Source organism: Paramormyrops kingsleyae, chromosome 17, assembly GCF_048594095.1.
Source record: "Paramormyrops kingsleyae isolate MSU_618 chromosome 17, PKINGS_0.4, whole genome shotgun sequence".
Classification (NCBI taxonomy): domain Eukaryota; kingdom Metazoa; phylum Chordata; class Actinopteri; order Osteoglossiformes; family Mormyridae; genus Paramormyrops; species Paramormyrops kingsleyae.
In genome coordinates, this window is record NC_132813.1 from 14,852,940 (window position 1) to 14,880,638 (window position 27,699).

The following is a 27,699-nucleotide window of genomic DNA, read 5'->3' on the forward strand; positions in this document are numbered from 1 at the left end:
CATTATGTACTACTCCCAGTTCGATGTGCTGTGAAGTTACTTAAACTAAGTCTGCTTTTTTTCTCCTTAGTCATTTCATTTCTTAATTGTATCAGTGTAATTACCACACACTCGTGTCAGTTATGGCAGTGTCTTGTGGTGCTAAATAAAGCTAATTATATTTGTTTCTGACAGACGACGGATTGTTTTTTCTTGGGCCAAACCGCACAACATAAACATTGTTTATGTTGTGCAAATAAAAGTTCTTAACTATTATTTTGGTGTGACTTTTTTTTTTTAGAAAATGCTGTACATATATCACAGCCCCTTGATAAGCAATATGGGTACACAAGATTGATATACACCCCAATTTTATTACGTTTTCTAAAGAAAAGGCATCTATTCAGCAATACCCTTGGGAAAAACCTTATGTAAGATTACTGTCAGGCACTACAAACAACGCGCACACAGATGCAAATATTACAATCGGCAAAGCAATATGGTTTAAATACCACACTAAAGTGACGGCTGAACTACAAATATAAACATCAATGACCCATTTCACAGTACGTGACCAATGAATGATGATACACGATGTCCAAGCCCTGAATCACGCAATCACGGTCTGCCGCAAAATGTGAATACATGCGCAGTATCGGGCCTGTGGAAGTGTACATTACGCATGCGTAATAAAGAAGTGCCAGAAAATGTGGTTTCGTGGACGCATGCGTGATGAATGTGCGCATGCGTAGTAGCGGAAGTTACATTTTCGGTAGGTGTAACATTTTCGGTAGTGACAGCTGTACACTCTTGGCCACTTTACGTCCCTTAAAATCACGTATTTCCTGTGGAGGTGACGTATTTCCGGTGGAGCTCCACTCTACAGGCGTCTGCAGCTGGACACTCTGTCCCTTTATAGGCCTTCTGGGGTGTCGCCCCCCCCCCCGTCTCGGTAATTTTCCCTTTGCCTGACTACAACACATCTTGACATTTGCTCTAGTTAGCCAGTGAGTACATGTTCCTAATTAATCAGTAAGTACGTGTTTCCTTCTTTTGTTAAGCATAAGGAAAAATAAGTATCCGTTCTATGATGGGTTCCTGTTTTCCTCGTGTCTCGTGCCAGGTCGTCCTGACCTGCCGGCGTACCGTCAGTTCCCAATTTCTCCAAACTGGGTGGGGTGAAATCACCCCGTCCTACCGGGCTAGTATCAGTTCCCAAATCTGATGTCTACATTATGTTAGACATATTATTAGAATTAGTAAGTAAATTAGGATATGATTAACCCCTCAATTGCAATGGTGGTTGAGCGTGCGGAGAGCGGGAGCTTGGATACCCCGCCTTGTTTGGCGTCAGGCCGACTCCGTGTGTTTGTTTTACTGCTCCCTAAACGCCATGTGCTTTTAACTTAGTATTTGGGATGAAAACATCCGCTCACCACTAATGCACGGAACGTACTGCTAATTTTGCGAATTATCGCGAGGACTGCGGAACGCAGGTGTATCTGTGGCGGGCAGCTCTTCTGCAAGTTATTTGCCTAAGAGGACATCAAGCAACAGAACCTTTCAAACAACCGCGCTGCTGGTGGAAACAGGCGATGGTGGCACACATGACTGCTTTTGGGAGCTCGTCTGATAATTTCAAAGAAGGGTAAGCTGAAGGTGCAACTTGACAAAAGTGTGCAGCGAGTAACATGTTATTCTGCGATAACTGGCATGTGTAGATCCCTCTTGGTAATGAAAGGAGGAAGTATTAGCTTAATGACAGCGTTTAAAGAAAGGGTGAAAGTACTCATCGCATCCGCAGGATTAACAGTGTCCAATAACGATGCAATGTGATAGCGACGCCATTATTTCTTTGTTGATGTTGCTTTGCAGGCTCTTTTAGACGATACGGAAATATATTATATTTATAATGTTTACGATGCTTTTCACTTTATATAGTTTCCTGTAGTAAAGCATGCGCAAGCGCCTTCATAAAACAGCTTTAGGGCATGTAACAATGGGTCAGGACGGATTGCAGAGCTCGCGATTACTCAGCTTGCATAGAAACATAAAGAATTATTAAGACCTCAGGCTATACTTTTTTGATGATTATAACAAATTATGAACGTAGTTTATCAAGAAACGCAATAGGCATCACCATCCAGTTAATTCTTGGCTGATGACAATGTACTTTAATAGTGTTGTCTAATATTAAACCATTTTAGTTCTTCATAGCCCAGTCCTCGCAGACCTTTTTACGGTCCATCCCTTTACTCGCCTAGCTCTGACCACACCTGTACCAGGTATTCCCTATTATTAATTGTTTGGCTCGTTCCTGATTAGTTACCGCTTGAGCTGTCGTGATTACTCGATTATTTGAAAGCGTCCATTAAAAATCTCGATTATTCAGCAATATGGTGGAAGGGAGACGGTGCGTAATGGAAAAAGGTGAAAATAAAGAGCGAAAACCATCAGTTGTGTGGAAGTACTCCAGATTAAAAGTGAATGATAATACTTAGCCTCTCGGAGTAGCCTTGCCTGTTTTTGTCATTTATCTAACTGTGTTTAAATTGTTTTGCTTAATTTACTTTCTATGCTTCCTTTATGTTAAAATAATCGCTGCTGAAACATAAATTAGCCTAGTCATTTAGCCACATCATATTGCATCATAAGATCCATATTAATCGTATAATATTTTTTGGGAACATATTGTGTGTGTAGGGGTGGGGCAGTAGTTAGCACTGTCGCCTCACTCTTCTGAAACCTGGGTTTGAGTCTCTGCCAGGGTTCCATGTATGTGGAGTTTGCATGTTCTCCCCGTGTTGTTGTGGGTATTCCGTTTCCCCCCCACAGTCCAAAAGCATGCTAAGGCTAATTGGGGTTTCCAAATTGCCCATAGGTGTGCATAGGTGAGTGAATGGTGTTTGAGTGTGCCCTGTGATGGGTTGGTGCCCCATCCTGGGTTGTTCCCTGCCTTGTGCCCGAAGCCTCCGGAATAGGCTCTGGACCCCCTGCAGCCCTGACCAGGATAAGCAGTTTCAGAAAATGGATGGATGGATATTGTATGTTTTAAATAAGTCTGAACGATTTTGATGTTTGGGCTCCCGTTTCCTGTCCACAACATCAATTTTTTTTCTGCATGCCACCTAGTATGACTAATGGCTGCTACTTCCACTGCGCAGGAGCGTAGCGTACGTACTCCCAGCATCCTAGTTCTTTGTACTTAAGTATAACCTTAAAATAATGTTGAATAACAACTTACGAACATTTCAAGTTACGAACGGCCCTTTGGAACGTATCTCATTCATAAGTAGAGGAGCGTCTATACTAGATAATTTTGAAAAGGAACCATCAATAAAAATGCTTGCTAAATTCTGTGTCTTATGACCATAATTAAGGCTATTGTAGGGGGGGTGGCTAAAACACCCATAAAATGTTCATTTAGCCTCCCCCAATAAATGAGTGTTTATTGGCTTAAGTCATGAATAATTTGCCATTCAGCGCTCCCCCATTAAAGACACAGCATATGCATTGAATGGTGAACTTCTGATCCTAAGCCTCTGTGATCAGAAGGTTGCCAGTTCAAGCCCTGCCTCAGCATATCCGTGAGTCCTTGAACAAGACCCTTGACCCTCAGCTTCCTGAGCACTGCAAGGGGTGGCTGCCCTTCACGGCCAAGCTTGCTATCATGGAGAGCAAGATGGGGGAGGTGAAAAGAGAATTTCCCTGTCTAATTTATTTATTATTATTGTTGTTATTATAGTATACATGATATTAACATTGCACATAGTGCAAGTCAGTCAGGACAGCACTGTGGTGCAGCAGGTAGTGCTGTGTCTGTGCACTGATACTTTGTGGAGTTTGCATGTTCACTCTGTGCAGGTGTGCCCTTTTGGCAGTATCTTCAGTTTCCTTGTACTATCCAGAAACATGCAACTTAAATGAACCGGAGTGGCTCAATTTAACTGTATGTGTGACCGTGCAGTGGTTGGTTGGTTCCTGCCTTGCGCAGAATGCAATGTATATCATATCATAAACAATTACTCAGTGATTTGTCAGATTAATCGGTAGATTACTCAATTATTGATATAATCAATAGTAACAGCCCTAGTTCTGGTGTGTTGGGAGCTGGGAAGAAACAAAAATGTGAACTTTCTGGGAGTCCCCAAGGACTTAATTTAGAAAAACACTGCACTAATTAATTTATCTCCATTTTGGCTATATGTGCATTGTGGTGTTGGCTGTGATGTGGTCATTAACTGAAGTAAGTTTGTATGGTTTATTGTTTTGTCAGAACATGCTGTGAAAACATGGATAGCGAATATGTACTATGTAGAACTATGGAAATTTATATTGGACTTTATTATTTGTAACCCACAGAAGACAATCCACAAACATGTACCACAATCCACAAATATTTCACTGTCCACAAATATGTATTTTTTGTTGTGTAAAATCATATCCTCAAAAATACAAAGTAATTTGTACACATGCAATGGGTTTTTTTCCACATTTGTTTCACTTCCTGTCTATTTGTGGAACACTTGAGTTTTGTGACTTCCTTCCTAATTTATTTGTGAAATTTTGTCTGTACTGCAGCTGATCTGAAAAAAAGCTACACCTCTTATTTGTTTTTATTAGCTACACCAGCAGGTATAGAATGTGGAAGAAGGCTAAGATACGAGTTGCTAGTTAAACTCCGTGAAAATCAGCACTAATTAATCCATAGTGTTTGGTTAGTGTTACATTTGTTCTGTTTTGCACTGCAAAAATTAGGACTTGGGCTGCTTTCATTTCTAAGAATATAGCAAATACTTTTTTCCATACAATGACGTCTGCCAGCCTTCATACAACAGCGCACAGATGTGAAACCTGTCTGGTTCTTTAGTGCTGTGTTTGTGTAGGTGGCACTGTGGATATGCACTGCTGCTTTGTATGTGTGGAGTTTGCATGTTCGCCCCATGTGGGTGTGGCTTTTTGGTGGAGTCTCCATATATCATTCAAATTGATATTGGTTCCATTATCTCAAACAAATATAACATTTCAGTTAACTAAGGAAAAAAGCCCAATAATATAACTTTGTAATACTGTAAAAACACTGCCTGTACTCTGTCAGTATCAAAAACTCTTGCTGGCTCATCAGAGTTGAGGTCTCAAGTTAAATCAATAAGTAACCATAGACTAATTTTCTTATTTGGCAGTAGATAAACTCAGATTTTTATTTTTTTTTATCTGTTTACTTGTGGGTATTTGGCGAAGTACTCAGTACCATGTTACTGAAGAGAACACTAGGATGCTTGTGAGGGTTTGATAGTAGTAGTACTTAAGTATCACTCTATACTGTCTGGTAGATTTTTTTTTTCTTAAACAAAGTTATGTGGCTATGTTTTATGTGGCTGTGCTTCATATGGTAAGTTACCTTTTGTTTGTTTTGATAAAGTAACGCCGCAGATGATTCATTGTGCTCCTGAACCTGCTATTCTCGTTTGGTCGGTATCATATTGTACAGATTTTCCTTTGGATCAGATTTTTGATAACCATATGCAAGTCTCTACCAGCCTGCACATTCGGTGAGCTTCTCCCAAATTTAGTTTGACCGTTTAAAATACATAACCTAGTATATAGGGTGCAATCATTACTTTAATTTACTTTAATTTTCTTTAATACAGGGCTCCTAAAGTGATGCCAAGGAGTCTTGATAGGTGATACTCAAAAACATAATTTCTCTTTTTTTAATTCCTTTTTTTTTTTTACTTCAGTTGTAGCCTTTGCATTAGTTAGTCATTTAAAAAAAAAATGATTTTGCATCGTACATGAACAGGGACATTGTTATGGATGCAAGATGATAACAGATCCCTGAATTCCTGCTGTTGTTTTGCTTGAGGCAGATAGTGAGTCACAGCAAGTCATTAACACAGGCTGACCTTGCCAGCTCTCTCTGCACAATACTCAGACCTCTGTTCTGAGAGAGTGCAGCTGTTATTCCCACAGCTTCTGTGTTCCTCATGTCCAACCTTCCCCCCTTCAATGTTTGAAAAATTGTTTACCTGATCCAAGGTGTAAACATCTCGGTTCTCCTGTTGTTTTCAAGGACAGTTATAAACATGCCACAATTCAGTAACAAACACAGTTCCTCTAATTACAGTATTTAATGGGAAGTGTCAATGTTACGTAGCATTCACTGAAATGATCATTTTAAAGGACATAACCCAGGGTTCCTGTGTACAGTGTGTCAGGAATTACTATACAAATGTGATAATTTGAACACCTTGACCGAATTGGTCAATAACTATACATACTAAGAGAGGCTACATGGTGGATTTTTTTTGGAAGATCAAAGTTGGTTCAGGCTATTCAAATGAGTATTTAAAAACAACATCTACAAATGTCTGTCTGAGATTCTGCAGGGTATGCTTTATTTTCTGAATGGGTAAGATTTTGAAACCATATGTTTCATAAATGAAAATACCATTTAAGAGGTTTTTCCATTACTCAAGAACAAGAAACAATCAGTTTTACATGTTAATATAACCATCTTTTTTTCCTCAGTTCTAAATTTTTCATCCATTGAACTTGTAAGAGTGTTGAGGGTTTCAGGAGTTACAGCTTGGACAGCACTTTGAATGGCATCTCGCAACTCTGACTTACTCTTCTGATGCTTTCCACTAGGGGTGGGTGATACAGCTTCAAAATATCATGATATTTCGAGAAAGTTGTGATTAATGATATTTATGATGATATAGAAAAAAAATACTGAACGTTTCATCGGTGAATGTAACTTGCAGGCAGCAACATTTATTATTGCAAACAAAATGAAGGGGATTTTCCATCCGTTTAAGTAAGCTACTGTCATTGATGACAGACTACCTAATTCAATGTGTGAATGTTTCCACACGGTGTCAGCAGCAGCATTGTAGTACAATAATTGTGACCCAGCATTATATACCGTGACGGAGCATAACTCAATGGTAAGCAGAAACATAGCCTAGGTAGTTTAATAATACTATAACTAAAGTAACTCAACCATGTAACTCTTCAGAAGCCTCCACCATATTGTCGCCTAATAAAACTGACCTCAAATTTTAAGTACGAATGTAAACATAACCTTCAGTAAAAATGTAAACACTCACTGTTTATAAAAATAAAATGCTGTCAAAATGTAGTTGCCTTGCATCTTTTTTTTTTGGATTACCATTGAATAAGGTAGAATATCAGTGCTGGAACTGTTGCATTTCTTCTGATTTCTTGTGTAAAAATAAAATTCTGATTCTGCAGCTGTGTGATTCTAATAGAAGGGATTCCACTTCACAAACTGCTCTGGCTTGGATGGCTTTGCTCTCACTTTCGCTCATGTATTCAGTGCGGAAGCATGGATTGGACAGATTGCCAGACTGATCAGTTCCTCAATCACGTTGTCTGTCACATAATTGCTCTTCTGTAGTTCAGTACTGACTTCTTTATTGTCTTTGTGCGGTCTGTGTCATTCTCTTTTGCCTGTAGAATGTTCTTACCGAATAACTGAAGAACAGGCTTCACGCAGGGGATGGTGACATAGTCTTCAGAGAACACATCAGTGAATTCAAGGAGAGGACCTAGAACCTTTCTCAGAATCAAGAACCTCTACATTTTGCCATGTTGGCACCAGGTGTCTGCTTGATATGTCAGCAGCGAAGACCTGTGTGATGGCCTTTTCTTTTTCCAGCGACCACTGGATCATCTTTTGTCTTGATCCCCATCGAATGGGAGAGTCTGTGACCAGTTTGTTCTGAAATTAGCCCATTTCCACTTGAGCATCCTGTAGTGCCCGCTGCCACTTCCAGCTGTGAGCAAAGGAAGCCACAACTCCCACTGCTTTGTCAATCCTGGGGTCCTTCACACTCCTCTCTGAAGATAAAGCATGATAGTCACTTTCTCTCTCACACTCGCTCACACACACACACACACACACACACACCTCTCTATCCCTTAGTAAGACCCATGACAATTGTTTTGGGACTGCCTGCTGTTATGAATAGCCATGGGGCTCGGGGATATAATAGAGAGGATAATGATTTTTGGGGGAAAGTGACAGCCATTTCTAATTTAAAAAAAATTGTTTTGTTTTCATGGTAAATGAAACTTACCAATAGCAATGCGTAGATGATGGCCAAAGCATGACAGTCTGGTCCAGATGTTGAGAGTGGCGGCTTCAACAATATTGACCCCGCTAATGTTGTCACACACACCCGTTTATCCTGTTGTAGATACCATGAGATAAGAAACTCCATTAAACCACTCGCAATATTTTCACTTTCACTTTGTGTGATCCTTAGGAAAGAAATTTGTCACAATGCCGGAGTACATTGTCCATTGTCGGAGTACATTGTCGATGTAGTGCACGGTCAGCAGTTTTGCTCAACCACATTTCTGTGGTTTAGGTAAAAACCTCCATCAACGATAGTGGAACAGCTAGTCATGGCATGCTTCATACATCGCAGGTAAGGATGTTTTTGAAAAATATTTTCTATCTGGGATGTTGGCCAAACTATATTTAACTACATCAATAATTTACATTCACCGTTTGCTTTTCCTGTCATGCGGAGTACAATTAATGAGTGCTCCAGCAATGCTAGGTTGAGTCATTTGTTGACTTCTGGGCTGCACATCACCAGCTGTTAGTATCTCCTCCTCTTGTGCCTTCAAAGCCTGGTTGTACTTGACTGTTCAAGTGGTGAAGCAAGTTTGTTGTGTTTCCACCTTTTTAGCGCTAACAATTTTCTTGCATATTTTGCAAAGAATTGTGCTTTGTTGGAGTTCTGACCTCTTGTAACCACACCACTTCCATACTATTGAAGTAGCTCCCTTTATAGGTACTAAATCATCATTGGCGGTTGATGCGCTGCTCTCGCTCTCAGACGTGTTTGGGGTTTTCGTATCAGTATTGGTCAGTCAGCCGTTGGCCGATGGTTAGAAATAAGTAAGGCTGCAGCTATCGATTATTTTAGTAATCGAGTATTCTGTCGATTATTCCATCAATTAATAGAGTAATCGGATAAGAAATACTTTTCTTATTAAAGAGCAATAGTAACTATTCAAAAAAGAAAAAATAGACACACAACAACTGACAAAAGAACTAAACCCTTTTAGTGCCTTCATGTACATTTGTTTTTTTATGTACATTTTTGCAGGTATCACTGCAATGAAGTGTGACGGCTGCTGTCAGCCTGCTGCAAAGTTGCGAATTTAAATATAATGTCAAACTATATAAGCTAACAGTTTATCTGCATACTAACAGCTTCTATTTAAACTTGTATAGCTTTACTGTAGCCTTGCTGCTGTGGAAGACAAACGGAAAAAGCTCTTTACCAGTAAAGGTTTAGTAGCAATTACAAGCACTGCCGTTGTTTTCCTTCACTCCACCTGAGTTCACCATCTCTGTAACGGAACCGTCTCTTTGCTCTTTGCTGTTAGTGTATAGACAGGCTCCAGCTCCATGTTAAACTACCACAGCATCATTTTCACTACTGTTGTATTATTAGTTTTTTTGTTGAGGAAAAATAGGGGCTGCTTGGGCTGAATCTTGTTATAATTTTTTATTCACAAATATGCTCATAAATACGTTTCTATTGCAGGTCTATTTTTAGCCGCAAATGTGAGTGAAACGCTCGCGCTTACCTTGTATTGGTTCCGCTCTGTGGACTGGATGCATAGACTGGGTGCTTTCTGTTGAGATGTTGAATCATTGACGTTGTGCTATTGTGGTAAGCTAATTCGGTTTTACAATGGACACACTGTACAGTATTTTCGCTTTTCTTTTGTTTGAAATGGTCCAAAACTTGACATTTTTCGTCTTTTTCTCTGACTTTCCTCGCTAGTTTCCCTGTCTTCCTCCATTGCGCCATCAAATCAAACCTGCTACACGTAATGCAGCGTAATCACACTATGCGACAGTAATAATCCTCCGAGTGAAACACAGTGATCACTAAGCGGTACATAGTTGTGCGGATTACACGAAGCATCGAAGCAAAGAATTTGCATCGAGGATTTTTTGTGATCGAGTTATTCAAGTTACTCGATGAATTGTTGCAGCCCTAAAAATAAACCAAAATGTATCACCGATAATTCCATTTAAAATGTTGACCCATATTGCTTTGCACATCCTGCAAACTAAACAGTTAGAAAAATGGCTGCTATGTGAAATGTTTAATATTGGCAAAACAACATTAGAAATGCATTTTGCAAACAATGCTTCCCTAAAATTTCTCAAGGAGGATCTATAGATGAACATTTCAACAGAACAAATTTGATTGCCCACTTTAAGATGAGACAGTGAAGACATTGAAGAGCTTCTGAAAAAACTAATTTGTTCCAGTAAAGAAGGCTGCAGTACAACCGAATAATGATAGTCGTTGGGTATTGCAGGCATTTTTCAGCGGCCAGGATTAAAAGAAAAGTCAAGGTCAAGGGAAAGTTGAATGGAGCAGAGATATCCTTAATGAAAGTCTGCTCCTGAATGTTTTGGACCTTAGACTGGGCTAAATATTATCTTCTGACAGGACAATGACCCTAAGCACAAAACAAAGACAATGACATGTCTTTGAATGTACTAGAGTGACCTAGCCAGAGCCCACTCTTGAACCCGAATGAACATCTATGGAGAAAACAACTAAAGTTAGCTGTCCACTGATAGTCCACGTCCAACCTGACAGAGCTTGAGAGGATCTGTAGAAATGAATGGCACAAAATCCCATAATCCGGTGTGCAAAGCTTGTTGACTCATACCCACAAAGACTCAAGGCTGTAATCACTGTAAAAGGTGCTTCAGTACAGTACTGAGTAAAAGGTCTGAATACTTATGTCGGTGTGATGTTGTGTTTATTTTTTTTAATAAATTTGCAAAAAATTCTAAAATCCTGATTTTTGCTTTGTTGTTATGGAGTATTGAGTGTAGATTGATGATTCTGGATGCACAGTATGTGTGAAGTTTGACATTCCAGACGTGGGTGTGGTGGCCGCTGTTACCCTTGGCAGCAACTCTGGCATCTAGTTACAACAAGTGCCAGATTATGACAATGGCAAAATGGACAATTGCCAAGGGTGGCATCTCCTGAGCGGACATGACTTGGCAAACATCTCCAACCCCCCCCACACACACACACAGATGCACAGATAAACCCCGATAACTAGTAATGGGTGCCTTTTTGTTGTAAGACTGCATTCTTGAGGTAATTGGGACTGGTGCTGCAAACACTCTTTGAGTTTTTTGAAAAAATTGAATATAAATAAGATTTAGGAAAAGCTCCAATGACTGGTAAATACTACATATGCACCATATATCAGTTAACAAAATATGACATTGTCAGTCTGATATTCAGACTTTGCCAATATTCAGTGTTAGCAGCACCAGAGTTAAAGACTTAACTGTTGAATACTATTGAACACAATGATTGTATTGCAATGTGATCCATTTCCTATAGTGGAAAATGAGGCATTTCATCAGCTCATTCGCCACTTAGAAGTCCAGTCAAAGTACCAGCCCAGAAAACTGTTTTATGTGGTTTGTGAGATGTTTTTAATTTATTATTAAATCTAGCCTGCAGATTCACCTTTTGTTTTCCCACTGCTGGCTCAAGTTATCCAATTATTGGGTTTGGAAGTGCTAGACAAAAACCTATTGGTCAAAATTTCCGCTTCAGTACATCACTTGTAAATTCTTGTAGCACTACAAAAGTCATTCAGCTCATATTCTGATTGCTGCATGGGGTCAGTACAACTCCTCTTGCAAGTAATACACGAGTGATTAAGCAAAAAAGATGGTGGGTATGAGTCAAGACAGTACTCAAGAGCATCTAAAAAGCTTTTCAAAAAGTCAGTCGAAGTTGTGCAAAAAAGACGAATGTTCAAGAGGAAAAATGTCATTTGAATATTTTAATATGAAAATTTTATAGTTGCAGCCCTACTTGGGAATAATTTTTTTAAAAAACCTTTTTCCCCCATACAGTAATGGAGATGTGTCGTTGCAAGACAAGAAAGGTAGGACTCAAATTTATATCACCTTTTTAAATTGTTAATCACACCACTAGATGTCATTGTTTCAACAGTTAATAATGTTATTGTATTCTCTCTTGGAAATGAATGCCATTTGTGTCAAGAACATATTACGTGATGTTTTCATTTTTATAATTTTTTTAATATATACATCAAATCTGATGACTGCAGCATGCTAATTTCAGTTTGTCACGACTTGTTCAGATTAGTCCTAAACTGCCTCATCTCACCTGTTTTGGAGTATGTTGCAGGCATTAATTTTAAAATAAACGTGTATCTTTGCAATTGTTTAGCTTAACGGTGATATGGTTAACTTTGTATATGTTCTTGTCAAATAAAAAAATTATTTTTCTTAATAAAGGTAAGATTTGGTATTCCAAAAGTTTTCTTCCAATAATTAATTTAATATTCCTTGTACAGGTATTATACGTACTAAATGCACTGTTAATTTGAAATAGTATAGACAAAACACCTACAAGTTATCCAAGTTAAGCACTTTTCATATTCAAAGTTTTTCTCTCCTTGATTTCATATAGAAGAGACATGAACTAGGCCTAGTTAGCCATGCTGCCTTTTTTTCAGAATGGAGAGTTGTTACATGGAGTTCATTGTTTGATTAAAGGGTGATGTGTTTTTATTTTCTTCTTAAATATAACGGGACTGAAACCGTACCGTTACCGTGGTCTGAAAACCATGACATACCAAACCATGGGAAAATTGTACTGTTACACCGCTATATACCATTTATGTACCGTCTTTATACCATTTTGGTTTGAATACAAGTCAGTTTACAAATCACTCCTTACTTGTTTTTATTAGCAATTTCTGTTTTGTCCCTGATTTTTTTTGGAATTGGGAATGTAGGACTAGAGTGTGGATTCATGCAAATAATACTTGCCATCGATTATCTCAAACAAGATTCATGTCTTGTACTTCCAGCATGGAGTGAGTGGGCTTTCCATGAGTTAGAAGCTTTAGAAGTTCGGAAGAACCACAGAGCATTTTATCTTAATACGTTTTCGTGCTTCTCACAAAGCAGAGGCAATGAAATGCTTGGACTATGATGCAAATAATGCAATTCGTGGGCCATCACTGTGCATTTCAAAACACAGCTGTAGTAAAGAATGTCATGCTTGTGGTGGGGGGGGATATTTTTATTTATTATTATTATTATTATTATTATTATTATTATGAGTTGATTTTTTTTTTTTAATCAACTCATCACTACCCACAGTTTCAGAACCACTCACCACTCTTCTCACACAGAAGCATGTTGTAATTACTATGTACAAGTTGGACACTTAGTATAGGGTTGTGACGTTGTTCTACATATTTTTTAATTTGCAAATTCTTTCTCCCTTGCAATTCTGTCAATTACTGTTTTTTTCCCCCAACTTGCCACAAAAAAGCAAATGTAAAAGGTTTTCTGATATTTGAGGATTTTTCTGGATGTTTGTATTAGCAGTTTAGTTTAATGGAAACCATCACTATTGATTGTGTTGTAGTGGGGAAACCGAGAATTATAGCAGTTTTCAGCTCTCGGTGTTGGTGAACATTTTCACACTGTTCTCTAATAAACTACTGAAAATTGCCTTGGTCTAATTTTAGATGTCAGTGTTGTTACCATGACTACTGTATTTGCATTGTTACTTAGTGGGTAACTCCTCAGTACTGCGGAGCTTGACTGGCTGAATCTAGTAATATTTTTTTTCTCCCCACCTTTTATTGAATAGCAGATGCTTTGACTGCAAATGAAACCAATGCCTCAGGTATGTAATGTCATATTGCATGTAGGGAACACCAGTAAGGGTATAAATCCTTGGTTCAAGGTGATTCGATTCAATTTCTGATGCATATCGTTTCCTAAATAATCACAGTCTTTCATTTTGATCACAATTCTATTTGATTTTTTATAGGAATGGGCCGATACATATTTTTTCAAATTCCGATCTGATTCCGATACACCACTGCTGATACAGATTTCGATACGAGCTCTTTTTGCTTTAATATATATATATATATAGTTTATTTTTAAAACTAGTAAATACAAATGAAAAAATGCATGCTAAAAATCTTTAATCAGGCTACTAAAAAACATACATGATGTACTGTACTGTTCCACCTTGTTCATACATCTTGTTTTAAGCGTTTTTGAGGCATTTGCAGTTCAATTTGAACGTTTTCCAAGATGCTTAAAATGCCCCACGATTTTTCTTCCACTTCATTGCGATTGCAGCCCCTCTTGCATCACAAGATGCAGCGAGTGAGCAAAACAGCCCAAGTTAGTGAATCCCAAATCATCCATTGCCTTTTTCATATTTCTCGCATTGTCTTACACAGTTGTGTAGATAGCATTTTACTTGATGGGACACTTTGTAATAGCTCAGTTACGACTGAAGTACAAATTATGAACAAATGATGAATGAATACAGTCAACAATTCATTAATGATGAACGAACATAAGATCACTATTTCACTTTGTTATTCGCAGCGGTCAAAGTTTAGCAAAGTTCAACTCTGACCGTGATGTGTGCACAAGCTTGTCAAGCAACGCGCTGCCCTGCACTTGTGATTTGTTCGGCGCCGTGCAAAACTGTTCTTGCACTGTGCAAGCCATAGAAAATAATGGGTTTCAGAGTGCAGCGCATGCCACGTTTGGTTTGAGAGTCAGTTTAAGCTCTACATACTACAAAGGGTAGGCACAAGACGTCACAACAGGCGGAAGTCACTGCATGCACTCATACTCACTGAGTGGCAAAAAAACGGCGTTGCATCCTGGAAGACAAAGTGGCAGCATTAGCGTTTAGGTTAAATGCTGCAAAAACACATCTAAAATGGGAGAGAGCTGTCGTGTACAAATCGATCTATCAAGAAATAGGATTCGCCTTTTTACAGACTACCAAATCGGATGTGGATCGGTCATATATGGCCGATACCTGATCCGTCAAATATGTATGGATTGGTGCCGATACCGATACGATATGCACCTCTAATTACAGAACTGGGGGGTTGCAGTTCCCTGGCTTGGGGCCTTTTAAAGTGTCTTTCAAAGTGTCTAGTTGTTCTACCTTCAGTTGTCTGGTTCTCATTAGTGTGTCCACCGATTCTCTTTCAACAGACAGTACGGAAGATAGCTCAGAGGAAGAGGACTCAGGTTAGGACTTTGGAATTGGGTTAATTAAATCTTTCTGTTTGTCTGAAAGGTGTATAATTTGTGTCTGTTGTCATTTTTCTTTCAGCAAATGAGAGCTCCACTGAGAACAACGACACTGAAAGTAAAATCAAAACGTCGGCCTTGTTGCTATTGGTGGCTCATAATGACAGTTTGTCCTTTGGTTAAAATGCTGCTCAAAGATGCTTATAGATGTGATTTAGGAAGGCATATCTGATTGCTTGTAAGTCATGCTTCTGATAATTTGATTTTCCTCCTTCTGTCCCACTCATGAAAAGATGAATCTGAACCTTCAAGGTCCAGTCACGGTAAGAACAGACTCTATTCTGAAACGCCATAAAAATGGTGTTGCTTTTTTCCCTGTCTTCCCCTTGAAGCTGAAAGGAATGATTGCTGCAGTGTAGCTGCTTTGGGTCCTGTGTGTCATGCTATGTTTCATGATTTTTGTTTTACAGAACCAGATCCACCTCCTAAACCAGAAACAGAAAAGCATGGTGGGGGAGGTATGTTTCAGGGATTCTTTTTTTTTTTTTTTAATCCAAAACCAACAGGTCCAAATGACAGAAATGTTCTGGCCAAGGTGGAAACAGGGGTATTGCTGAATAAGTGCTGCCACACTTAACTTGGGGTCATATTATTCCAGTTTGGTCCTCCATACTAAGTTGTCTTCTCTCTCTTCAGATGCCTTACCCAAGACCAGCTGTTCTAAATGTGAAGCCATTCGGGTGGGTCTCAGGCGACCAACATTTGCTTACTGATTATTATTATTATTATTATTATTATTATTATTATTATTATTATTATTATTATTATTATTATTATTACTACTGACACTGCCTACATCAATTTCAGTTCTTTACTCACTGTGCTGATATGTTTTCTTAAGTTCATTTGCTTCAGAATTGTTAAGACAGTGGAATTTAACCATGGGAATAATTCTGTAGTTAATATTTGCAATATTTACTTCAGCAGAATGAAGGCTACAATTCTGTAACTCCAAGAAATATCTCTCGGGGACGTTATCTGTAAGTTGTCATTGTGTCCGTTGTAAATGTAACCTGTATCTCTTTGGTAATCAGACAGGAGTTCTTAGTGCTTTCTGTCCATTGTAGGGATTACGACTGTTTCCTTTTGCCAGGTTGCTCTTGGAGGATGAGGGCACTTACCAGTGTTCTATCACTGGGCTGGCGTTTGAAGTCTCTCAGAAGGTGCAAATCAAGTATTCAATCTTGTCTTGGACCAAGTACGCGATGTGTCTCAAAGATTCTTGGAAGCTTGCTGGGCCTATCTTTGATGTGGACTGTGATCCGTCCATCCTAAAATCCATCCACTTCCCTCATTCCCTTTGTTTGGCTGGTAAGGACAGAATCATATCTCTGGTGCCATAAACTGTCAAACTATCACCTGTCACATTGTGACAGCAGCTTGTGAAAGAACAAGGCTTAATTGCATTATTCCCAGCATCGTTGACTTGTCTAAAGGGTCCTGAAAAGAACTATCATTGGATTGTTAGACTCTTAATTACATTTGTATTTTTGTGTTGAAAGTCTGTTAAAATTAGAGGTGGAATGTTCAGAACCAGAAAATACAGATTAACAGTCACAGAGTACTCAACTGGCTAGTTGGAACAAAATCTTGGTCTGGATCTGTACTTTATGAACCTGCGCTTTCCACCTCTGGTTAAAGTGCACATTTCCATCTGAGATTCATGCATTAATTTAGACACCCATATGCTCATACATGGCACCAGGCAGGGCTGGATTCCGTTCTGATTTAAAGACGTGTCATGGGCCGGGGTATCACAAACTTTCTACATCACGTACTACCTCAGAGAGTATGCTGGGTATGAGCTTCTGTTAATTTCATTGCACAAGGGTTTTCCGTGAAATTCTTACATACCACTGGAATTTTGTCTGATTCCCTCGATAATGTTATCACTGGTATGTCATTACGTGGTATTAGTTATAGGCATCGAACCCAGTACTGTACTAGTACCGGTATGAGTGCATCCCTATATTAATGGATACTACAGCCATGAGTGTTTCTGTATCTGTATGTTTTATGGTATGTTGTGATGTTTCCTTTGTATGTAAAAAGTTTAAAATACCAGGAATATTTGAAAAACTGCAATCTATGTTTAGTAGCTAATTTAGGTGGCCTAACCTGCAAAGATGGGCAGTGATGCCCGAGCGGTTTGAGTAGTAAATGTCAGATTGTATAGCTGTTCTGTAGCAGGATGGGTTCCTGCATTTTTCAAGTCAGCTGCATATGTGTTTGTTGCATTGAATGCGTTTCATTCTGAATGTGGCCTCATTGATTCATGTGTACAGATATGAACTGCATTACTGTGTTTCGGCTTCTTTTTTTTTTAAGACCCGACAAGTGAGCTGACCTTTGGCATCTTGCATGTAAAGAATCAGCGTTCCCTCATCGAGCCGCCAACTGACCACACTGGGAGCCACATTAAGTGGACAGTGACGTCTCTCTCCCCCGTGGGCACCGTCGTACAGACATCCCAGCCGACTGAACACCACGGAGTGGTCCTGGTGTACAAGGAGCTGGCCAAGCGCCCTTCTTCCTCCTTCCGCATTTACCTGGCTACCAACAACCAGTCTGATATAAATGTAGGTTGCTGCTTGTCTCAGAATTGCAGTTGGGGGGAGGGCGGAGGCAGTGAGCATCCTTGATAAGCCCTTAACTGCATAGCTGTTAATTATGCTGTTGTATGACCTGAAGTGTTCACTAGTAGTGGGATGAATTGTGCTTTGAACCTCATTGTGGATGGTCAGAAATGGGTAAAAGTACCAATTAATGTAAGTTATTAATGGCTATTTTAAAAGTTCATTTTTATTTCTTTCAGGACATCAAGAAAGTGGTGCAGAGGTCGAATAAAAAGTATGTGAAAATCGAGAAGCCCCCCACATGTCAGAGGCTGCTGCAGGAGGGGAAGACCTATCGGCTAACAAGCGAGCCGGAGGCCGAGATTGGTCCCAAGGCAGGATATGAAATGATTGCAGGGGACTTTAATCGCATGACGCCAAGCCTAGCCGTTGATCTTGTGTGTGTGTGTGTATATATTTCTCTCATGCAGGAGCTGCAGTTCTCGCAGGAGGTGGTCATGTTGAAGGGCTATTTTGAGGTGTTTTTTGAGCAGTCGCCGCCCTTCGAGCTGTCGCTCATTGAGGTGGACTCTGAACAAACGGTGTGGACTGCCAAGCTCCGAGAGGGTGGGTCCCGCTTCCAGCCTTCACTCTTCTCGGGTGTACGCCCTGTCGGTGTGTGCAGTTTGTTTATTCCTGCTTTCTCTCATAGGTGACTGTGAGGACAATGCAACTGAAAAACCACGGAAAAGTAGTCAAAGTGATTATTTATTTATTTTTATTTATTTATTTATTTATTTATTTAGTCAGTCAAGTGCCCAAATAACTGGCAGCTATGTAAAAACAAAATTATACTGAATTTGAAGAAGGATGTCAGATCTTGGCTACCTGCTTTCCCCCACTGTGTCCTATATGGTGTGTGTGTGTCCTGTAGGACGGAAGAGAAGTATGAGTACTTCAGATGAAGACCTACCCAACAAAAGGTCAAAGTGGAAAGACGTGGCCGGTAATCCAGGCTTTTAATAATGCGGCTTGGCCGCATAGATAGTACATTTCAAAGGTTGGCTGATTTGCTTGTGTATTTGCATTGTAAATGGTTCACTTTATGGTGTGTGTTTATGAGGGGGGCTTTTTCATGGAATTGTCCCATATAGGTACCTTTTGAAATCATTCTATTACAGATGGTTGAATGTTGTGATGTTATGTCCGCCATTGGTTTCGGCCTGACTAAGACTTGCTGAACCACAGATGGATTCCAGACGGTGAAGCCTGACGTCACAGATCAGCAGCTGATGATGGTGGCCAAGAAGATGGGCAAGGAGTGGCAGCAGGTGGCTATCCTCTATCTGGGCCTGAACTTACAGGACCTCGAAAAGCTGCCGGATGAGGACCTCACCATGCGCAAGTTCAAGATGCTGGATCTGTGGCGGCGGAAGGTCAAAGGTGGAGCCAGCGCCTCACTGCTGCATGAGGCCCTCAATAAAGAGGACGTGCCCAATGAGGTTCGGGACGTCCTTGAAGGTAGGTATGCCACCTGTCTGTCTCTGGGTTTGCTGGCACAGATAGTAACTAGTGTTGTCAAAAGAATTGAATGTACCAAAAGTATCAATTCTGTCATGTATGAAACTGTTTCAATACTGATTTTTTTTCAATATATTCTATAGCCCGCACTCCCCATTCGCTTTAACCACTGAGGTTCATAGACTACCAATGCACTTGCCCATACCTGAGTGCAGTCTCACATGGGGGTGATATTAAGGTGACTAGATTAGAAGCATCACAGCTTTCATTATTGTGCTTAATAGATAAAGAGTGTAGCTGGAGTAGCGTCTGGAAATACTGTAGCTTTGTGCTAATTGAAGATGGTAGACCACAGGACATATACAAGCTGGGCCTTATTATGTTTTACCATATAAGTATCTTATTTCTGAGTTATTAACATATTAAGCTGTATGACCCTGTTGCAGATGAAGTAGAGATGTGACCTGCATTTTTTCTGTGGGTTAAAACATTTTTTTGTAGTCAGTTAAATATTTCCACATGAAGACAGTGGTCTGTAATTATTTTTACCTATGGGTCGTGTTCAGATCCATGCGATCTCCTGAGGTAGTGTTGATTAGTGTTGATCATTTGGATACAAACTTCTATGCTTTCTATTATCCATTATAATATAAAATAACATCTAATTGTTAATAGTGTTCAGTGCTTCCGAATCTCTGAAAACAATTACAGCACAATTGCAATGGCTACTACTGTACTTAATAGCATTATGGTTTGACTGACAATGTAATGTGAAGGTTTTACTGGATATAATGACATGAGTTTGCAGAAGGTTGTGATGTTTTTACTGCAAACAAAATTGCAATTGAAATAATTAGTATATATTGCAACTCAGTACAATGTTGAGTGTCAAAAATCGTAATGAATTTTAAATATTTTTCTTGGTATCCATTTTGAAATTTGACATTTTGTTATCGTGACAACATTAACAGAAATAGCATCTCTAAATGGACCACGTGAGTATGACTAGCATTGTAGCGGTACCATGGCTGGTTTACGGTACATGATGTAACCACATGTTTTCCTGTCCCGCCACAGAAATAATTGCATCATGATGCCTCAAGAATGAGTTCACAGTGAAACCAGAAGCACTTCTCAAATATTCCGTCTTGGGAAACATGGGACGGGTAATCTAAAGGAATCGATCATTCGTCAGAGTAGTTTGGGTAACACACTGTGGGCCCGGGACATGTGGATGCAGTGGCTGTCCTCCTCCACTGATTCATCTTGGATTTCTTCTTTTTGGGGGTGGGAGGGTGGCAAGTGAAATGTGACATTTTGTGGATGCTTAAACTGTGAAGTATACTTCAGGAATCCAGTGAATGATTCTGTAGTTTACAAACTGACTGGCCAGTTGTGCATGCCTGTTTATGTGCCCTGTCACCTTACTCTGAATACAGAATGACTGACTGAAAAAGCCAAAACAGGAGGCTCACACATGCTTCAGTAGAAATTTTGTTTTATGTGCTGTAACTTGCTTCTCTGTTTGGCAGGTTTTACCAGATATACATTATGTATGGTTTTAGTCGCTAAAATATGATTTTGTAGAATAGCATATCACTTGTACATTCCTTAGTTTGGACCTTCTTCGTCGTTGCCGATGTGCTGATGGCACAAATCCATGCTCTGAGCTGCTGCCTGTCAGTGGCTTTTTGTGAAGTAGCAGGAACTTGATGGTAACAAAGAACTTCTGGACTTTTTCAAGCCAAAATTTCAAGAAAAAAATATTCTTTTGTTGCGATTTATTATTTCCTATAGAAATGATACCAAACACCTTGCCACCTTGCACTATTTAAAGACTAAATTGTCTCATATACAGATGCATTCCAAATATGGTGAGTTGTACTGTAAAATAAGCTTTTTTAATTTTGTGTAAGGCTCACATTTTGCAGTCTGGGATGTCTTGATTGAAATAAACAACCTGAGGTTGACACAACTTCTCCATTTGTTTTGCAGGTTGCTTTATATAATTTTTGTTCCTAAACGTTATAAACATTTGTAAACTGAAATGGTTATAAATAGTTTAGACTTAATGTCTTTCAAATTCTTCAGAGTGAGGTCCCTCCTTGCTTCTCGCTGAAAATGCCAGACACTGGTCCTTAAGTCTGTCCTTTATGAAATATCCTACCTTATTTCACAGCCAAAGATGTTTAAAAAAAATTTCACAATTCTTTGTTTGCTTTTTCTGCTGTCTCGGGCACTGAAGTCCTTTGTCCTGGTCACTTTTTTACAGCTTGATGGAAAATTCCCTGTTTCATCCAAATACTGTCAATATTGTATTAGATTGATTCATCTTTCTGAGACTGTGGGACCAGTCTCCTATTAGTCCATTACTTGCTTTGCACAATAATAGGAAAGCACATCATTTACACAGCTTAAGTTTAGCACAGGGGTGTCAGACTCCAGTCCTGGAGGGCCAGAGCCCTGCACATTTTTTGGTTTCCCCTCATTTAACACGTCTGATTCAACTACTTGTGCTAATTACCACACATCTCTTGAGCTGATTTCATTTGTGGTGGAACAGGGAAAGAGCTAAGCTACACAGGGCTCCGGGCTCCCAGGACTGCAGTTTGACACCCCTGGTTTAGCAAATGATGTCTAGCTGCTACTTGGGGTCATTCTGCCTGCCTTACTCTCCTCTTGTGTCCATATTCTCGGTCGATTACATAGTTGGTAAAAACCAGTTCAGCCCTTTTGTTAGCAGTACTAGGTTGACATATTGGTGTTTCTAAACCTGCTGCTGTCTGAGCATGACTTCTTGGTTTGTGTATATTTGCAGAGGTGGGGATGACTTGTTAATCGCTAATATGAATGTATGTATTTTCATATATTTTGCTCAATGTACATGCACATGTTTCCCATCCCTGGGTTTTCAGAAACTACATTTTTTCCCCACACTTTTTGTGCCAGAAACTCTTAATCATGGAAAGGATGTTCAAATGTAAACCTGAGGCAACATCATCAAAAATCAGTTGTTTGGAGTCACACCTCTGGGACCAGGGTTCAAACCTGTGCCGTGGCTCCATGTGTTGCATGGAGCCAGTTTGCATGTTCTCCCCTGTGTGAGTGGTGCTTATGTCTGTGCCCTGTGATGCGTTGGCACCCCATCCTGGGTTGTTCATTGCCTTGTGCCTATAGCTTCCAGGATAGGCTCCAGACCCCCCTTGAGCCTGAATAGGTCAAACGGTTTTAGAAGATGGATGGGTGTTGTTGACTAACTGCATTATGGTTTATGAACTCCTGCATTTTCTTTGCTCTTAAAACATACTTAAGATGGAATGCTTCTTTCTAAATTCTGTTAATGAGCACAGGACAGTTTCTTGGTTTAATTTTCTTGTACTTTTAATATTCAAATTCACACACCTTTAACAAATGATGCGTGATGCTTGACCAGAAAAGTCACCCTCTCACATTTGTGGGATGTTTGTCACATTAAATAGCTGCCCTGAGAATGTTCTAGAAAGGGGGGTTAACTTGCAGAATTTCAAGTCCTAGGAAGTCATAGCGATAGAACCGTCTGAATAATAAATAAATAAATACATGGTCATCATATCCCTGCCGCTTGTATATTAGCAATTTCCTAAAGATCATAATTTGTGCAATAAATAAATAAATAAACTTTTCTGCAAAGAAAGTTAACTATCATGACAACTTTCAAAATGTTCAATTTTTGCTAGCTTATTTGTGGTTTTAGAGAAACACGTCAGCTGGTTTTATAAATGACATTCTGTAAAAGGAAGATCTGATCAGGTGTAATTACTGGAGTTAGTGTAGGTTGCACACATGGACATAAATGGTGTAAAAGCCATCTGCTGAAGAGGGTGGGGATGCAGGTCATTTTAGGTGGTCTCCAGCAGCGACGTAGCTGATGACGCGGTTGAGCGTGATGGCCCGCACGTGGAAGCCTCGCAGCACTTTACATAGGTGCACACGGTCTTCAAAAGAGGGTGCCTGGGCAGCCTAATTATGTAAAATGGCATTATTAATTGAAAATCAGTGTATTTTTAATTTGGGTAATATTTTTACTTGACAGGGCACAATTGATATAGTATTATACTATTACTAATGTATTAACCACAAACTAAGTCTTGGTTACAGACTGATCTCTAGTTAATTCATCATTAATGAATCATGATGTATGTTTTATCAAGCAATTACTAAATTTATATTTAATTCTGTAAACCATTATGAGCTATGGGTTGAACAAGTAAGGAATAACAAGTGAGATACTGATCTCATGTTTGCTCATAATGAATCATGACATCTTTTAGCTACTGTTTTTTCATGGTTTCTACTTCAGTAGTAACTGAGTTATAACTAACAACTGACCTTTGATGAAGCAGGGTTCTCTAGGACATGAGGAAAGGCACAGTTCTGCAAAAGAGGACATTAAAGTAAACAGACCTTCTTAAAAACGTTTACGCTGTATATTGTCGTGGCTCCCGTGGAATAGACCACTGTGTGCCACGTGCAAATTCCCGCTATATCAAGAAAGGGAAATCCTAACTCTTGGAAATTTATTCATGAAAGAATGGTAAAATGTAACAGAAATTTTAAAAATAACCATGCACAATGTAAACCATGTATGACTTTTCCTAAATTGCGCAGTTTTCCAGCCTTCGGCTGGCTGTGTACGCTAACGTGGCACCCCGTATTCGAACCTTAACTAGGTCCTCTATGGCTCCCATCAACGTGGCTCTCAAGCGATCATTCTGAATCTTCGGCAGCATGTTTTTATAATACTGCAGATCCTCCCTTATGGCCCTGAAGCAGGCGTCCTGAGAACACGAATGTAAGAGGTGAGGCACCAAGCTTAACAACAGACATAGACTCCACTGCACATAATTCCTCAAAAACGCGTAACGCATCCGGACACGTACCTCGTTAAACCCGCTTGTTTGACGGTTTGCGCATGATGAATTCTGCAAGGAAGCGTAGACTGAATGGTTACAATGTGTTCATTTTAACGTGTAAATGAAATTCGTATTCGTTTGTAAGAGATAATGAAAGCGGATTGTCATTTCATTGTAGCACTTGACGGGGCACAAATGTAGTATATTATGGTATTATGTATGAATTAACAAAAAAAAAAAGTTTTAGCTACATACTGATCTCATGTTAATTCATCATTAATGAATCGTGACATGTTTTATCTCAAGCAGTTACTATATTTGTTACTGTCAATTCTGTGAACATTTCTAAACTACTGAAAGAATATCATAAGCTAGGTGAAATAGTGATCTCATGTTTGTTGATCATTAATGAATCGTGACACATCTTTTATCTCAAGTAGCAAGTATATTCTTGTGATTTATATTTCACTATTAACGGAAATACTAATATTTGTGATCCGTCAAGTAAATGCTGCCTATTTCATTACACTTGGGTACCTACTTTTGGTTCGCAAACGGAGAGGTTCCGATTGTTCATCTCCACACTCAGTTTGGAGCAGTAAAATCCCAACTCCTCCTGCGTTAGGTCAACATTTAAAACACGTTTTAAGAACTGCAGAGCAGATAGTCTATCTGGAAGCTTAGAAACTCATTGCATCGTGTAGTAGTATATTTAATGATAATTGTAGCACAGATAGAAATACTTACGACCGCAGCAGTTATATTCCGCAGCAACGCCGTTGAATAGGTTAGACAGTCGTCGCTGTGCCGCAGCGGGTTTCCGAAGCCGGATCGACAGAGGTGTGAAGAGACGGCGACCAGCACCAACCACGAGGTGATGCCTGCAAACAGGAGTTAAACGCAGGACAGCGTGTAAGCCCTTTACACTATACTGTATTTGACCTCTTTTTTTTGTCACGGACAATAGTTATCCATTTAGGACTGCTTGGCTGAGCTAATAACTCACAAATGACCAGTTGCCATTTCTTTACTTTGTCATTACAAATATGATAGCTTCATCAGTAAAATGTTTTAAATTGTCGAAAGCAATGACATGCCGGCAATTTCGTATTCAATGCAAATCAGATATCAGTAGTTTTTCATAGCTTGCCATCCCGTCCTATGAAATACTCACGAAAGTTGGCGTATGACAGCATGCTTTCATCTAATTATCCCGATTGCAGAAAGACATGGACCTCATTTCTGCGACCCACGTTACTTATAGGCCTGTCGCAGCAGGGAATTTCCTTGAATAACGTCAAGGGAAAGGCGTAATGTTTGACTTGGGCAAATCTTTTGATGAAGAAGAAGAGGAAGAAAAAAAGCAAACCGTAAGTGTGTGCCACTGATATAAGTCCCTTGTATTGTACCACCGATTAGAAAATGAAGCTGGAAATAACGGGTACATTTCGTTTCACTGTTAGACTGTTTGAAATTAATCATTTGGGAAAAGAGTTAATACAGAATAACGACAAACGACTTTTCTGGTTGATGTTTGAAAATGTGAGCATCGTTCGCTGAATAGTAGCCAAGTTAATTTGCTATACACTTGTTTGCATTATTTGTGCGTGGGGCTCTTCTTCGACAATCACAATGTAATCAGGTTGCGTTGAAACACGCGATTAATCACAAGAATAATCTCCCGTCTTTCAACATATTAGCATTGTACTCGAATAACCAGTTACCTCTTGAGCAACAGTAAGGGTTAAACTATTAAAGCCCATTTTTCCCTGCACGTTGGCATGCCTAGGATAAGGAATGGAAATTTCTTAAATCCACGTATTATGCCCACCCCCCCGCAACCGCACTGTTTCAAGGATAAAGGGTAAACCTGTGGTTAAATCATTATAGCGATACATTTACACACAAATAAGGTTATAAAATATATAATGTAGTGTCCCACTTCTGTCCTTGCATAACTATTCATTCTACTACTATTTAACAGTTTAATGTAAAGTGTAAACTGATACATGTTTATATGTTTTTATCAATGTGTTTGTATATCTGACTTATTTTAGGAGGAAGAAAAATTAATTGACTTCTGTTACTAAAAACCTAACCTTTTTATCTAAGAACACTCTTGTGCTTTTGGGAAGTCCTTGATGCGATGACAGATGATCTTGAACCGAAAAAACACCACTGACTTATGATGCTGGTATTGTGAAATTTCAATTCAGAACTTTAATTTCTATTGTGATTGGTAGTTACATTGATTTATCTAGATAAGTGTCATGTAATTGAGGTAGAACAAAACAGGGCATTATTTAACATGATTTTATTAACATGCCACTATTTGAAAGATGGAATTAGACACAGCCAAAAAAGATGTGACTTGTAGTTTCTGATTCTGATCACTTTTGTGACTCGTAGCAGAATCATGTCATTACAGCTGATGGCAGAGATATCTTACCACCAATTGAAGAAATATATAGAGTTTGTGGTTTGGATGTGTAGTTCATCAGTAGACTGATGTAAAGTTAATTTATAACACGTAGAGTTAATGTCTCGTAATGCCAGGCACACTCAATTCTCCATGTTTGGTTAGATGGACAAAGCATGTTATATGAAAATGCCATCATTTTAACTGGACAACAAACCCTTGCATATGAAACAAAGTTTTTATTTTTTATTTTACATATCTGTACATTTTTTTTTTCAAATAAGATTTTGAATACAATTGGATGAAAATGATATTGACACATTTTGAAATGAATTGTGTCAGAAAAATCAACATTCACAAAATGTTGAAGACCGATTAGAGTGAACATATTAACAAAAGCTACAACTTGACTACAAGGCAGGTGTGTACCATCTGGACTCCATTAGCACCTTCAAATTAACTTCTCAGTTGAAAACTATTTGTGCAGAATAGAGGCCAACTTGAAAATACTGTCCAACATAAATTTCTGATGTCAGATTTGTATACTTTCCTCCCATTTCCTATCTTACTATTGTTGTCCACCAATTTGTGTAAGTATATGTACATATACATACACATTTTGACATATTGACAAGTATAATTTAGTGGCAAAGGTAAAAGGTTAAAAAGAAATGATAGAGAAGCAAGACCAATCCACTGCACAGAAAGCTTCGGACAGTATTTAGGACTAACACTTAGTTTGTTTTCTTCTCCCAAGAAGTGTTCCTTCTTCAGCAAGTTTACAACCACGAAAGCAAATGAAGACACGGCCTTGTTCTGAGCTGGGCGTCTGGGGTGCTGAGGGCTGGGAATGGGGCAGGGATTCAGCAGGAAGCATCTCATTTGGATGGGGTCTTCTCAGCCATGTGCTTCTGCTGACTCTCGGCATGCCTACAACAGGCATGTGCAGAATATGGATGGATGAAATGCCATTTTAAATGTATACAGAAATAACAGAGTAATAATGCTTAGAAGATGCTAAAAAACACAAGTAACCAGAACCCTGTAATTAATATTTCCTCAAAAAAAAACGAGGAAAAAAAAAAACAAACTGGATAGTGGACCAGC

The 27,699-nt window shown here is 39.2% G+C and overlaps 3 protein-coding genes and 1 long non-coding RNA gene across 13 annotated transcripts in view; 1 reads left to right on the forward strand and 3 right to left on the reverse strand.

Moving 5' to 3' along the window:
• The first annotated feature begins 811 nt into the window (after window positions 1-811).
• LOC111841502 (uncharacterized) lies at window positions 812-21,256 on the forward strand. 5 transcript variants are annotated; one of them, XM_023807286.2, is made up of 16 exons: window positions 817-1,627; window positions 11,942-11,973; window positions 13,722-13,757; window positions 15,107-15,142; window positions 15,228-15,263; window positions 15,439-15,468; window positions 15,616-15,663; window positions 15,842-15,885; window positions 16,130-16,185; window positions 16,299-16,516; window positions 17,534-17,784; window positions 18,021-18,387; window positions 18,473-18,520; window positions 18,695-18,766; window positions 19,009-19,281; window positions 20,359-21,256. In XM_023807286.2, exons 1-16 carry the CDS (start codon window positions 1,575-1,577, stop codon window positions 20,373-20,375), a joined length of 1,617 nt encoding a protein of 538 aa, XP_023663054.1. In that variant the 5' UTR covers window positions 817-1,574; the 3' UTR covers window positions 20,376-21,256. The 5 variants fall into 5 exon arrangements, with proteins under 5 accessions (XP_023663049.1, XP_023663047.1, XP_023663048.1 ...); XM_023807285.2 differs by having other exon boundaries at window positions 18,021-18,155; window positions 18,252-18,387; window positions 19,009-21,256; XM_023807281.2 differs by having other exon boundaries at window positions 812-1,627; window positions 16,133-16,185; window positions 19,009-21,256.
• Window positions 6,356-9,850, reverse strand: LOC111841505 (uncharacterized). The gene is made up of 3 exons (XR_002837696.2): window positions 9,616-9,850; window positions 8,085-8,195; window positions 6,356-7,845 (listed from the first exon to the last, which is right to left on the reverse strand). It is a non-coding gene; the product is annotated as an uncharacterized lncRNA (long non-coding RNA).
• A 1,406-nt stretch (window positions 21,257-22,662) lies between the features above and the next one.
• On the reverse strand, window positions 22,663-26,669 carry il12a (interleukin 12a). Its single transcript, XM_072701326.1, has 8 exons — window positions 25,543-26,669; window positions 25,348-25,439; window positions 24,921-25,054; window positions 24,715-24,789; window positions 24,201-24,242; window positions 23,982-24,098; window positions 23,650-23,694; window positions 22,663-23,280 (listed from the first exon to the last, which is right to left on the reverse strand). Exons 2-8 carry the CDS (start codon window positions 25,367-25,369, stop codon window positions 23,155-23,157), a joined length of 561 nt encoding a protein of 186 aa, XP_072557427.1. The 5' UTR covers window positions 25,370-25,439; window positions 25,543-26,669; the 3' UTR covers window positions 22,663-23,154.
• Window positions 26,670-26,811: 142 nt separating this feature from the next.
• Window positions 26,812-27,699, reverse strand: part of schip1 (schwannomin interacting protein 1) — a 166,242-nt gene continuing 165,354 nt past the window's right edge. For all 6 annotated transcript variants that reach the window (XM_023807288.2, XM_023807287.2, XM_023807290.2 and 3 more), the window contains one exon: window positions 26,812-27,522. In XM_023807288.2, coding sequence (XP_023663056.1) covers window positions 27,471-27,522 — 52 coding nt within the window. In that variant the 3' untranslated portion in view covers window positions 26,812-27,470. The remainder of the gene's footprint in view (window positions 27,523-27,699) is intronic.

Coding starts and splice junctions, on each gene's coding strand:
- LOC111841502 (XM_023807279.2), top strand. CDS start 1,575: ATGGTGGCACACATGACTGCTTTTGGGAGCTCGTCTGATAATTTCAAA. Junction 13,758..15,106: donor AAATGAAACCAATGCCTCAG/GTATGTAATGTC, acceptor CTCTTTCAACAG/ACAGTACGGAAGATAGCTCA. Junction 17,785..18,020: donor ACAACCAGTCTGATATAAAT/GTAGGTTGCTGC, acceptor TATTTCTTTCAG/GACATCAAGAAAGTGGTGCA.
- il12a (XM_072701326.1), bottom strand. CDS start 25,369: ATGCTGTCATACGCCAACTTTC. Junction 24,243..24,714: donor TCTCCGTTTGCGAACCAAAA/GTAGGTACCCAA, acceptor GCTTCCTTGCAG/AATTCATCATGCGCAAACCG. Junction 24,099..24,200: donor AAACAAGCGGGTTTAACGAG/GTACGTGTCCGG, acceptor TCGTGTTCTCAG/GACGCCTGCTTCAGGGCCAT.